General features: G+C 43.3%; 1 protein-coding gene across 1 annotated transcript in view; it reads left to right on the top strand.

Moving 5' to 3' along the window:
• LOC117402476 (tetratricopeptide repeat protein 7A-like) overlaps positions 1 to 14,172 on the top strand; it is a 110,965-nt gene that overhangs the window by 24,794 nt on the left and 71,999 nt on the right. Inside the window, exons 12-15 of the mRNA XM_034003664.3 lie at positions 1,660 to 1,777; positions 3,591 to 3,648; positions 5,542 to 5,614; positions 6,170 to 6,330. Of these exons, the coding sequence (XP_033859555.3) occupies positions 1,660 to 1,777; positions 3,591 to 3,648; positions 5,542 to 5,614; positions 6,170 to 6,330 (410 nt within the window). The remainder of the gene's footprint in view (positions 1 to 1,659; positions 1,778 to 3,590; positions 3,649 to 5,541; positions 5,615 to 6,169; positions 6,331 to 14,172) is intronic.

Below are 14,172 nucleotides of genomic sequence, written 5' to 3'. Positions count from 1 at the left end.
CTTATAAAACACAGAACAGACTCTCACACACTGTTCTTTTAATGGTCTGAACAGCTTTGGAACATTAATATCCATGTTTATTAATATTAATATTAATATCCATATTCAAGTTTATACCAATTGAAGAGACCTATTAATGGTTACTAAAACTGAAAAAAGTACATTATTATGAATAATGAAAGAACGATGTGTCAATAAAGCCTGCTGAAAATTACATTTCCAGATGTTTTTTTTTTTTTGTCAGTTGATCTAGTTGACAATAGAGAATAGCATGTCTACTGTTTCAGTAGCATTGTACTTGAGACCTGGCTAGGCGTACCTGGCTTTAACACAGATTATATGTGCACATACTGTGCTGTATTGCCTTGACAAGCATACTCATAGGGATTAGGGGGCGGGAGACAGACAGCCGTGTGAAAGCGATGCACTGTACCTTGTACCACGTAGAGGTGGGTCACGCAGGTACTGACCCAGACCCTGCAGACCAGACTGTGGAGTTTCTCATGCAGCCACGACCCTACAGAAGAGACTCCATGACAACGGAATTGTAATACATGTGAACATTCCATCAAGGAGCTGCTGCTGGTGCAGGTTGCAGATTATACACCACACTGCAAGAACTCCATCTCCTCTGAGATCACTTTTAAAGGTAGCGTTAATTGATTCAGGTGTCTGAAATGAATTTGATTTGAGGCCTGATGGAAGCACTGGGGTAGGGAATGCAGATCGCTGTGAGAAACAACAGCATGCATTCCACATCAGGAGTCGCAGCTCATTGTCTGTACTGGAAGGCAGGGATAGTGGGACAGCAGGCTGATACTGATGATGAAGAGACTGAGAACTAATAGGGATAGGGTTCAGGAGCCAGGACAGTATGTGCATGCATCCCCTCATGAAAGCTAACTGCGCTATACTGCATTAGGGTAAAAGCAAAGCAAAGTTTAGCACAGTGAAAGCATGGTAAAACAAAGGCAAGCAAGGCACATATGCACACTTAAGGTTGGTTAACCTTTTGACAGCCGTGCAAATAGAACGATCTCTGTAAAATATTGCAGATGAGCTGCTGCATTTGAGCCTCTGTATTTTAAACCTGTCTCCATTTAACCTGTTTCCTTACGACCCTAATAAAAGTTCCCCACAGTAAAAGCATAGCAAAGTGTAATAAAGCACAGTGAAAGCATGGTAAAGCATAGACAAGCATTTTAAAATATAGTGAAGTATAGTAAAGCACGTTAAGAAATGCAAAAATACTGTGCAAAAATACAGTGGTAAACTTTTATAAGGAGACATCTCACAAGTGTTCAACTTCAAGGTTAACCATATAAAAATGCATTTAATACATAGTACAAGCAAACAGAGCCTGTGCTTATTTTAGCTGGTGTGCCTCCGTCGCACTGCAGTGCTGCTGGCATCAATGATAATGCTGACAGGGTCTGTGGTCCAGCTGACAGCCTGACAAGCCCTCTGCAGCCTGTAGGAATCAGTGAAGCGTGCTCTGATCTCGCAGCGCCGAGGTCATCAAAAGGAATGGGAAGATGGGCAGTTTACACCCTTTTCATTAGCTTAGCTGAGTCCTGAAGGGGTTGTGGGGTGCTGGTATAGATCCAGATGTTCTGTCACCTGGTCTTGATCTAGATGTTCTGTCATCATCTCACACAGCTGGAGGAAGGAGAGGTCTTTTCCAGGATGGTGGTTGACATGGCAGAAGAAGCTGGAGAATTCCTGGCCAAGGGACACCTGGCTCTGGGACTCTGCTACAGCCTGCAGGCCTCAGACGGTAAGGGCTTTGGCTGCCTGTCTGTGTGTTTATCCAGAGAAACTGTATGTGCTATAGGTTCATGCACTGTGCAGCTGACCCCGCCTCTCATGTAGTAAGAGTGTCTTCTCATGTCTTTAGAAGGGCAGCTGGAACAATGTCTTGGAATGTTCTGAAATGCTCTGAAATATGGTGTTTTGATTGGCTGAGAGCGACACTTGTCAAGGCCTGTGCCAGTGCCCCTCTCCTCCTAATGAGGGTTAAGAGCCCACTCTGCCCTCCCCCCCTCTCCGCAGCAACTTCTTTCTCTCTGTCCTCTTCTAACCAAGGAAGATTTACCCACCCTATGGACGGTAATTCATTCAGTGGTATAGTCAGCGCCACTTTATCGGGGCGCCTCTGGAGATGTAAAAATATCCCGAATAAGTGGCTCTCCCAGTTAAACAAGAGGCATTTGGGAGGAACTTTTATATATATTAAAAAAAAAAGTATGACATGCAAATTAAGAGAAGTATTTTTTACTGTTTTTTTATTTCTAAATGAAAAGAAAAATAATGAAATCAGATCACATTATGAATAAATGTTAAATGCATCATTTGAAATATGAGTCAATTGTTTTTTTTGTATTCCTAAACAAAATTAATTGCTTTTTTTTTATATAAATTTTTAAGAAATCACATCTTATCACACCTGCGATGTTGACACTCCAAATTTCTTTGCCACAGCAGCCTGAGAAACCACAGGAGACTCCAGCAGCTCCTTCAAGAGTTCAACCTGGTTTACGCAATTTACACAAGTCACAGCGTAATCACATACTCACTGCACTGCGCCACGTGAACCTATCTTGCTCTGAAAAGCTATTTGAAAATACTGTAATCCAATTAAATGAAGTGACATCACAATTCTAACCCATTTAGGCAGAAATCCTGCTAGTTAGTGTCCCGATTAAGTGGCGCCGACTGTAATGTTTCAAGGTGTTTCAGGACTTGTAATAAACTCGATACACAGCCCAATCCAAAGACATTATTACGAGGCCAGAAGGAAGTGTGGCAGTACAGAACTGTACCTAGCTCTTTGTGGCAGGCCTCGTGTAAGATTGCAGCTTCTGTAATGTGGAATTCGGCTGCTGAAGTGACAGCTAAATGTTTTCCAAGATCCATGTGTGAAGGTGTTATGATGCAGCAGCATCAGAAACAGTATTATTGCCAATGAGGAGTCTGTTCCCTGGCGAGCCTGAATGACTTGAATTTGATGATAAGTGGAGCACTGTCTCTCTTGAGAAGGTGTTGTATCACAGTATGTCTAGAAGAGTGTGTGTGGTTTAACAGCCATGGATTGCTAAACACTTATTACCAGCCCCAAGTGCAGGTAAAGTTGCATAATAACATAAAGATTTGAGTAACAGTTTGGAAATGTATCATTTAAATACATTTACTCAGGGGTACATTTGTAAAGAAGGTCGTTATCATTAAGGAAGAGGGATAGCGTTTTTGTTTATTGATTCAATTCACGGTTTTTCTTCATATGGTTCATCATTTGAAAGCTGTTTGATTCTTGCTGTTTTGATTCTCACCTGTGAGATAAAAAGCTACAGGATCTGAGGTCTGTTGCCCTGGTGTTACACATAAAGGGATGCTTCAAATACATGTCCTAGTATGTCCTAGTATTTCATTTGTAACCTGTTTAATATCCCAATTTAATTTATAACCTGTTTAATATCCCAATTTCATTTGTAACCTGTTTAATATCCCAATGAGTGTGTACTGTACAATTCTCCATCGTTGTTTCTGCTCAAAGTGTTAAATTGTTTGGTTTTTTTGTCTCTTCTTTGCAGCTTCTCTTAAAGGTGATCAGGATAAACTAAACAGGAAGGCTCTGGAGACCCTGAAGAGGTGAGTGACTAGAGCACATGCTGGAACGCTTCACTGCCCTCGTCCCGTTTCTCTCAGTATCAGTATGTGCGCCATCTAGTGATCTCAAACCTTTGCTGGCAATACACTGATGTGCGTTAGATGGTGATGCTGAAAAATTGTTTAAATGCAATTAGACCCACTAGAAATGATTGCAACTATCATAAGAAGGTAAGGACTGTGAAAATAAAATAAGAAAAGCAAAAATCATTTTATTATTTATTTCTTAGCAGACGCCCTTATCCAGGGCGACTTTCAATTGTTACAAGATATCACATTATTTTTACATACAACTACATTATTTATTACACATTATGTTTACATACAATTACCCATTTATACAGTTGGGTTTTTACTGGAGCAATCTAGGTAAAGTACAGCAGTAGTGTCCCCACCTGGGATTGAACCCACAACCCTCCAGTCAAGAGTCCAGAGCCCTAACCACAACTCCACACTGCTGCAACATCCCTTATGAAAGTCTACCGTGGTATTTTTGCAGTTTCTGCATGTTTTGTCCATGATTATACTATGCATTTACTTTACCATGCCTTGCTGTGTTTTTTAATATGGCGTACAATACCTCTCTGTGCTTCCCAGTGCTTACCTCTGCTTTACCAGGCTTTCACTGTGCTTTATCACACTTCGCTTTGCTTCCACTGTGGGGAACGTTTATAAGGGATTCCCACTAGCCCCTCTGGAGAGCTACGGTTTTGTTATAAAACAGCATAATAGGATAATATTTCTTGATTTAATAACAGTTGTTGTACAGGACTGGTATTTTTTAAATCACCTACATTATTTCTCATAAGTAAGCTGCTTAGGTTTTATAAATGACAGGCTCAGTGGAATTATTATCACTTTCATGCTTTCAGATGACTTGTTTTTGTTTTATTATGTCTGCAGTCATCAACAATCAAAGACTGTTAGGGACCAGGTGAAATAGCATTCCAGGGAAATGTTCATCAGATATATTGCAGAAGTCAAAAAATGAAAAAAGGCCTATAGAATTAAAGGCCTATTAAATAATACCTTTACGAGTTAACACTGTCCTTCTTGCTGCAATGCGTGCAGGTTTAAAATCAGAGCCATCTCAACCTTTTTCATTTGCTGTATTCCTTTATTTTTATTAAATTATAAATCACAAAGCCACTCTCAGCCAATCAAAGCGTCAGATTTCAGAACATGGCAGTGCAGCTAATCTCTAAGTGTCGTCACGTGCACGGTAGAATACCAACTGACCAAAAAAAAAAAAAGATGTGGATAACGGCATTAGCTATATATTGTGCTCTTTTTTATATTAAAACATGATTTATTATTACTTCATGTGTACAGTTAAGTCTTTCATGGTATAACAGTGTCATCTTGTCTTGCACTTTGTAGGCCAGGAAGCTTGTCTTGTTGGTGACATTCAAAGTCATTCAAAAGCCATTCTAAAGTAATTCAAAAGCCATTCAAAAATCTTAATTAAAAGTACAAGAGGGATCCAGTTATAACACCAAGATATTACTCTGTAGCAGAATGCCTGCAATGGCAACACCATAGATTTGGAACAAATATGGCAGAGGTACTGATATGGTACAGCAATGTGCCTGTGAGTACTGGACCATAGCACTGGTATGTTAAAGCATGAGAATGTTGTCTGTGTGGTACCATCCGTACTGTAGTAGCTGCTACCATTGCCCTTAGTTACTGCAGTGCATGAAAGGCGCATTGCATGTGGAGAAATTTGGAAAGCTGTCACAGGGAAGACCTTTGGCTAATGGGTCTGTAATTATTTTATTCAGTGCTATTTATTGGGGTTCTCTATTCTAACCAGTAGCATGCAGTTTCTATACACACCCCTAGATGGCAACGTATTTTCTCCTCTGGTTTCAGAGCCCACGAGCTGGACCCGGACGACCCTCGGATATCCCTGTACCTGTCTCTGCAGCTTGCTCTGGTCAGGCAGGTGAGTCTCTGCAGCTTGCTCTGGTCAGACAGGTGTGTTCTCATCTCCTGTTATTCACAAGGGCTGCTATTGTCACACTTCAGTTGCTGTGACCACTTGTGGGTTTTTTGGCCTTTACCATGCTGGTACCATGCAATTCAATTAGATAACAAGGTGTTATTCACAAGGTCAATCCCAGGTAAAATATCAAAAAAGAACCATTGTGAATTGCCCATTTTATTACAATCTAATTACATGGCTATTCGTGCTCTGTAATCTGAAGTGCTGCCAATTTATTTGATGAACAAAAATCTGCAAGGATTATATGAAGCCAAGATTTACAGTTGTACATGATAGATTTGTATATACACATGTAAATAGGGCCTAGATAGTCCAGTATGTCTATACTTGTAAGAATTAACAAAAGAGTAGCTATACTGTACTAGTTAATGTAACTGTACTTTGAATTGTATTTGATATATGAAGCAGATAATGACCCTGGTTTGAGGAAGCCCCAGAATTGCCCAAGCTTGTGTGCAGGATGTTATGACACTCTCCCCTTGTGTCTGAGCCCAGATCTCTGATGCAATGGCGCCCCTGCAGCGGGCACTGAAGGATGGGAAGGATGACTTGCACTGCCTGCACCTGCTGGCCTTGCTGTTCACAGCACAGAAACACTACCAGCACGCCATGGACCTCATCAACATGGCCGTCAGCGAGCACCCAGACACCTTCAGGTACCCCCACAACACAGCACAGAAACACTACTAGCACGCCATGGACCTCATCAACATGGCCTTCAGTGAGCACCCAGACACCTTCAGGTACCCCCACAACACAGCACAGAAACACTACCAGCACGCCATGGACCTCATCAACATGGCCGTCAGCGAGCACCCAGACACCTTCAGGTACCCCCACAACACAGCACAGAAACACTACCAGCACGCCATGGACCTCATCAACATGGCCTTCAGTGAGCACCCAGACACCTTCAGGTACCCCCACAACACAGCACAGAAACACTACCAACATGCCAGAGACCTCATCAACATGGCCTTCAGTGAGCACCCACAACACAGCACAGAAACACTACCAGCACGCCATGGACCTCATCAACATGGCCTTCAGTGAGCACCCAGACACCTTCAGGTACCCCCACAACACAGCACAGAAACACTACCAACATGCCAGAGACCTCATCAACATGGCCTTCAGTGAGCACCCACAACACAGCACAGAAACACTACCAGCACGCCATGGACCTCATCAACATGGCCTTCAGTGAGCACCCAGACACCTTCAGGTACCCCCACAACACAGCACAGAAACACTACCAACATGCCAGAGACCTCATCAACATGGCCTTCAGTGAGCACCCACAACACAGCACAGAAACACTACCAGCACGCCATGGACCTCATCAACATGGCCGTCAGCGAGCACCCAGACACCTTCAGGTACCCCCACAACACAGCACAGGGCAGGCATTCGGCTAATGGGTCTGCACTGGAAAATCTGTGGGATTTAGTGGAGACGGGAGTATATATTCGTAAGCCACATGTTCTGTATATGTCTAAAGAACTGCTAATTGAGATGATGGTAAACTCTTTAGAACAAGGTATTTAGACTATCTGGATCTGGACGATCTGTCTGTAATGAATCTTGTAATAATATGTATTACAGCATTATTTTAAAATATTTTAGTTACGAGATTATGGAACTCCTGAGTCAATAAAGCCAGAGAGCAATGCCATTATCATTATATGTTTTGTATTTACCTGTTTGTCTGAAATAATCACTGTAGTCCCTTTGATAGACCCTTAGAAAAACTGTAGTGGTCTGTAGTGTTTCATTACATTCTGGGTACCGAGGGTCTGTAGCAGTGGAGTCTCATTCACTGTAGATGTGACGTATTCTGTGTGACCCCTTCATGAGGGTGCCAGTGTTGGGTTTTAATTGTAGCCAGTCTGTTATCTCAGATTGCACGTATACAGAAAACATTATCAACTGTACATCATCAGAAGAAACAGAGGAGATTTAAAATGATCATTTTTGTAGACATGTGTACAACATTAGAAAGTATCTAGTTAAATAGGAAAACACTAAAACAGCAGACCAGTAATATAAACTAATATACCAATAAAGTCCACCTGGATTAGCCATAGCTGGATTGTTTTAGAGCATTTTACAGCAGCGGGAAGTCCATCTGGATTGTATCAACCACTTCTTTTTCCACGGGATAATCATGGTTAGGTGGTTGATGCAATCCAATATGTATACCATTATCGTCCCATACTGTACCTGCCTTTCAGAGCTCGTTCTTTGCTATTTTCTCTGCTGGCTTGTTGTTTTTCAAGAGCAGCACAGTGCTCGGTACTTTATTATATCCAGATGTGTAGGATCTCATAGGAATGCATTTCAGACAGGAAGCCAAGTGATAATTTGGGCCCTGGTATTTCAAACAGGACGGCTCCACTATATTATTTTCATCTTTTAATCTCTTGGTGGCTTTCCAAGGGGGGCTTGGCTGCACTGTAACACCACTGTATGTAGATGGAAACAGTCTGATCTTTGACCTCATACAGTAGTTTTATGATGTCATCTGAAGCGCCTCACTGAAATGTTATGAAGAGTTCCATCAGTGAATGCGAATGTGGAGGCTGGGTTCATGACTCCCAGTTGGCTCCTTCTGGTGCATCTTGACATACAGACTTGATTTAAAGTGTTTGTTTAAGCGTTTTACAATCAAATAACTTATTAGGTGTAAATATGTGTGCGCCAACGATATGAAAGTCAGCATCTCTGACTGTCATTGTCTCTTTTTGTAGATTTGTATTCTTTAAAAATATATCAAACACTTCTTCTTCTTCTTCTTCCATCAAATGACAGTATAATTATTCTCTTATTCTGCCATAGCAGTGAATAAGCATTACATCTTTCAATAGTTGCCTTGTCATCAGTTGACAGCAGCTTGTCCCTGAACAGTGAGTAGGAGGGGTAGTACTGAAGGAGTAGATGTTAGCCAGCACTATGAACAGTGAGTAGGAGGGGTAGTACTGAAGGAGTAGATGTTAGCCAGCACTATGAACAGTGAGAAGGAGGTGTAGTACTGAAGGAGTAGATGTTAGCCAGCACTATGAACAGTGAGTAGGAGGGATAATACTGAAGGAGTAGATGTTAGCCAGCGCTATGAACAGACATACTGTCCTGTACAACATAGTTCCTCAGTTGGGGGTGCTTTCCACTCTGCTGTAGTGCTGTGTTGTTCATCGCCACGAGGGGGCAGTGTTGAGCTCCAGAGCGGGGGAGACAGGTCTCTCTTCTTGCTCAGCACCGTGTTGGCTGTTAGCCGCAGACTGCAGTGAAAAGATCAAACAGGGAAACCTGCTTGAAGCTGCATGCAGCACTGGCAGACTGCCAGAGTAGAAGAGGAGAAAGGAGCTGTCAGCACATCAACCCCCACACCCCCTCCGACCCCCCTCCTCCTCCCCACCAATGTTGTGCTTGCAGTGTGACCTGCTGAGCATCAGGACCCACGGCTATCGATTAGCGCGCTGCTCCAAATCTCAATCTCAGCAATGACAAGGCTCCAGCAAGCAGTGGGATATGGATAGTGCTGTTGGACAAAAAAATGCACCGGAAATATATATATATATATATATATATATATATATATATATATATATATATATATATTAATCAGTCCTTAGGAATTCTGGTATATTATTGGTTAAAACCTCATCACATGACCACAAATAGAACCAACTATTGCCCCTGTGTCGCTGCTTGCGGTCAATAGTTTTTTTTTCCAAACTCCCTCAAATTACGTCATCATGCTGAACGACATATATTTTGTTTAAATTTAGCTGATACAGCATAAATAAATATTATTATTATTATTATTATTATTATTATTATTATTATTAGCAGACGCCTTTACCCAAGGCGACTTACAGTTGTATACAAAAAATACATATAAAGAATTACAGTACAATTAAGAGCAAGATACAAAATACAATGGCTTAAGTCCTAATAAGAGCAAGAACAAAACACAGTACGATTTGATATCGGGGCAGTTCAAGAGCAGATAAGTGTTGATAGTTACGTCAGGGTTAGATACGAGTGCAAGTGATATACAAAATACTACAGATTGGATTAAGTGCAGGATTAAATACAGTAAAATAGGGAGCAGATAAGTGCAAGTTAAAGTGCATTAAAGGCAGAGTGCTATATTGTCCAGAAGGGAAGAGTTGAGTTTTACGGGTGTCTGAATATGTGTGTCTTGAGTAGACGCTGGAAGGTGGTCAGGGACTGGGCACTCCTGACATCCGTAGGAAGGTCATTCCACCACTGCGGGACGAGGGTGGAGAAGGAGCGGGCTCTGGAGGCAGGGGAGCGTAGAAGAGGTACAGCCAGTCTTCTGCTGCAGGCGGAGTGGAGAGGTTGGGTGGGGGTGTAGGGAGAGGTGAGGGTCTGGAGGTAGCTGGGTGCAGTCTGGTCAAGGCATCAGTAGGCGAGTACAAGAGTCTTGAACTGGATGCGAGCGGTGATCGGGAGCCAGTGGAGTGAGCGGAGCAGTGGAGTAGCATGGTAGAAGCGAGGCAGAGAGAACACCAGGCGAGCAGCGGAGTTCTGGATGAGCTGGAGCGGATGGGTGGCGGACGCAGGGAGACCAGCCAGGAGGGAGTTGCAGTAGTCTAGGCAGGAGAGTACCAGGGCCTGGACGAGGAGTTGCGGGGAGTAGTTGGTGAGGAAGGGTCAGATTCTTTATATGTTGTTCAGGAAGAATCGGCCAGTGCGTGCTAGAGCGGAGATGTGCTGGGAGTAGGACAGGCAGGGGTCCAGGGTTACTCCAAGGTTCTTGGCTGAGAAGGAGAGAGTGTGGTAGATTCCAGAGGAATGAAGACAGAGAGATCAGAGGAAGGGGGAGATGAGTAGGGGAAGAAAAGGAGGTCAGATTTAGAGAGGTTGAGTTTGAGATGATGCGAGTGCATCTAGGAGGAGATAGCAGACAGACAGGTAGAGATACGGGAGGAGATGGTGGGGTCAGGGGGGGAAGGAGAGGAAGATCTGAGCATCATCAGCATAGAAATGGAATGAGAAACCATAGGATGCGATGAGGGGGTCCAGGGAGCGGGTGTAGAGAGAGAACAAGAGAGGACCCAAGACTGATCCCTGGGGGACGCCTTTTGAGTGAAGGTGAGATGTGGAGGTTGAGCCGCGCCAGGTTACCTGGTAGGTGCGGACAGAGAGGTTGGAGGAGAACTAGAGCAGTGCCAGAGATCCCCAGGTCAGCGAGAGAGGACAGGAGAATAGAGTGATCGACAGTGTCAAAGGCAGCAGAGAGATCAAAGAGAATTAGGACAGAGAGAGAGGGTTTTAGAGAGGAAGGGTAAGAGGGTAAGAGGGAGACAGGACGGTAGTTCTGGAGGGACGTGGGGTTTTTTGAGGAGGGGGTGATAGAGGCTTGTTTGAAGGCAGAGGGAAAGAGGCCAAAGAGGAGAGAGGTGTAGAGAAGGGAGGAGATGAAGGGGAGTAGAGCAGGAGCAGCAGCTTGAAAGAGGTGAGTGGGGAGGGGGTCCAGGGCGCACGTGGTGGGTTTGTGGCCCTAGAGGAGGGAGGAGAGGTCAGAGTCTGAGAGGGGAGAGAAGGAGGAAAAGGTGGGTGAGATAGTAGGGGAGACAGAGGGTGTTGGGGTTGAAGCGGGAGGGGGGAGAGGGGAGGGAGAGGTGTTAAAGCGTTTGCGGATATCAGATTTTAGAGGAGAAGAAAGAGGCAAAGTTGTCAGAGGAGATAGAGAAGGGAGGAGGAGGGAGAAGAAGATCGAGAATAGTTTCCAGGGGTTGGAGGATTGGATAATAGATTGGAAATAGGAGCGTTTAGCAGAGGAGAGAGTAGAGGAAAAGGAGGAGAGGAGGGAGCGGTAGAGGTCTAGGGCAGCAGGGAGTTTGGTTCTTTCTGAGCGGAGCACAGAGGAGAGCCAGGGTTGGGGAGGGGAGGGGCGAGCAGGTAGGGAGGTGAGGGGACAGAGGGAGGTGAGGGAGAGTCTACAGAGAGTTGGGAGAAGGAGTCGATAGGAGGGAGGTGACAGAGCGGTGGAGTCAATGACAGTGGGGGAGAGAGAGCGGATATGGCGGGAGGTGACAGTGAGGGTAGGTGGAGTCGGGAGAGACAGAGAAAAAGATGTTAACTGAGAGTGAGGAGAGATCAGAAGGAGGGAGAAAGGAGAAGGCCACAGGATGTGGAGAGAGGACAGGGCAGCTTTATCAGGAGAGAGCCAGGTTTCAGTGAGAGCAAGGAAATCAAGAGAGAGAGGTGGGAGGCAAAAGCTGAGATGAAATCAGCTTTGTTAGCAGAAGAGTGACAGGATCAGAGGACACCAGAGAGGATGGGAGTGAGAGGACAGAATAACAGGGATGTGAGAGACAGTCATAGCAGGACAGGTGAGACAGATAGGTACAGTAGTAGTGGGAGCAGGAGCGGTGGGGGGAGGGTACAGACCTGTCTAGTAGTTGGCGTCTCCCAGAGCGCTGCTAGGTTCTGATTTTCTCCAACAGCCTCTCCTCGCAGGTCTCTCCTCGCTGGAACTCTCACAGCTAGACTCCCAGTTCTTTGGTAGAGAGGCTCTTTGGTTGGCTGGCACTTTGTGCTGGCGCACAAATAGGCTTGCTGTCTATTATACTAACTAGATGTATAAAAGCTGTGCGTAAACCAATCAAATTGCTAATCAACCTCTATTCAATTTAACCACACTCACCTGGTACTAAAATCACAAACAGTAGATCACCCAATTAAAACACCACCTTTATAATGTTACTTAAATACAGCTAATGTTAAGAGTTGGAAAGAGCCCTCTAGTAGTCACGGAGAGATTTGGAAGAGGCCCTCATTCTACCTGTCTTCGCTCAGACTGCCACAGCTCAGGCTGCTCTTGGACGTGTGGCCCTTCGACAGCTGGCATTCTAAGCCACTGTTTGCCAATTTATACTGTCCTGCAAGTATAGAGCTGGTCCAGTTTACACACTATCTAAATTCACTTCAATCAACCAGCTCTGAACACTTTAATTCCTTCAACCAGCTAATGTAGTTACATCAACAAACGAGCATTCAATTGTACTTATCAAAGTCACTATTCTTACCTTCTGACTGCAAACAGCAAAATACAATCCAAGCAAGTCGGTCGCTAGAAAGAAGAATAAATAACATAAATAAATAACAGGAAATGTTTTTGAAGTTCATACCGCATTCAGTAGTTCTAAAAGTTTTTTTGGTGTCGAGCTCTCCGTGTGGCTTGCTGGCTGCTGCATAATCCAGTTTATATCCTGGCTGTCGAATCAGAAAACAGTGACAGTGACGTTTTAATCACCATTTTAGTGTTTGGACCATCTTTCTTTTGTAGTATGTTTTGTAATTCATTTTCTGTTAAATCACAGAATCGGTGTTCAGACATTTTCTCTTGTTGTGAGTGCAGGGGAGAAGGGTGTTGCTTTGAAAATGGTGGGACTTACAGTGAAGTGAACCAATCACATGACAGATGGAGACTATTGCCTGGTGGTGTAATGATGTCAGGGCAATAGTTCAATCTATTTTTGTTCTGATGATGAGGTTTTAACCAATCACAGGCCAGGGTTTATTTTCTTGTTTTGAAATTAACACATTAATGAATGGATTTATTTAATACCTGCTTATAAATATTTCTTCAAGGCAATTCTTAATGTGAGTTCAAGTAGCAGCACAGCCCTAGTGTTCATGCAACCCTATGGAGTCTACCCAAGCAAAAAGCACATGTGCTAAAACTGAAGAGCCACAGGATACAGGAGGACCTTTAGCTGGAATCTCCACACCTATAATACAGGGTAGCCAACAGCACATACAGTATAATAGTATGCATGTGAGTCATACTTAAATATATAGATATGGTAAACCTATATTTATAACAAAACCTATATATAAATGCAAAACAAAATCACTCTAAATCACAACTATATTAATAGAAACATATTGAATACTGTATATATCTATAATGCACGTGTACATGACACCTCAAAGCTATGACTGTTGTTGTTGCTTATTCATTTGGCAAACCTGCAAGAGACAAAACAAAGACCCAGGCAGTAGTATGTAAATTATTACATACAAACAAAAACATACAATATACACAGTATAAGATATATTGGGAACCCTGTATAAAAAATACTGTCTCTGTAATCGAGCTAAATGAGGCAGTTAATTAGGGATTTCCTAGTTAAGAAAGGGCTTCTGCCCTAGCACTGCGTCATATCTTTCACTTGAGGACACTGAATCAGGGGTATTACCTAACTTATTAAACCACCTGCTTCTGTCTAACCTCCAGTCCTTTATTTGTCATGGGAGCAGTATTACATGTGTAAAGGACGGGGATTGCGGTATTATTATTATTATTAATATTTTCTTAGCAGACGCCCTTATCCAGGGCGACTTACAATTGTCACAAGATAACACATTATTTTTACATACAATTACCCATTTATACAGTTGGGTTTTTTACTGGAACAATCTAGGTAATACCTTGCTCAAGGGTACAACAGCAGTGTCCC

This window comes from Acipenser ruthenus, chromosome 5 (assembly GCF_902713425.1).
Source record: "Acipenser ruthenus chromosome 5, fAciRut3.2 maternal haplotype, whole genome shotgun sequence".
NCBI lineage: Eukaryota > Metazoa > Chordata > Actinopteri > Acipenseriformes > Acipenseridae > Acipenser > Acipenser ruthenus.
The sequence above is the reverse complement of the archived record's forward strand: the minus strand, read 5'-3'. Positions and strand labels throughout refer to the sequence as shown.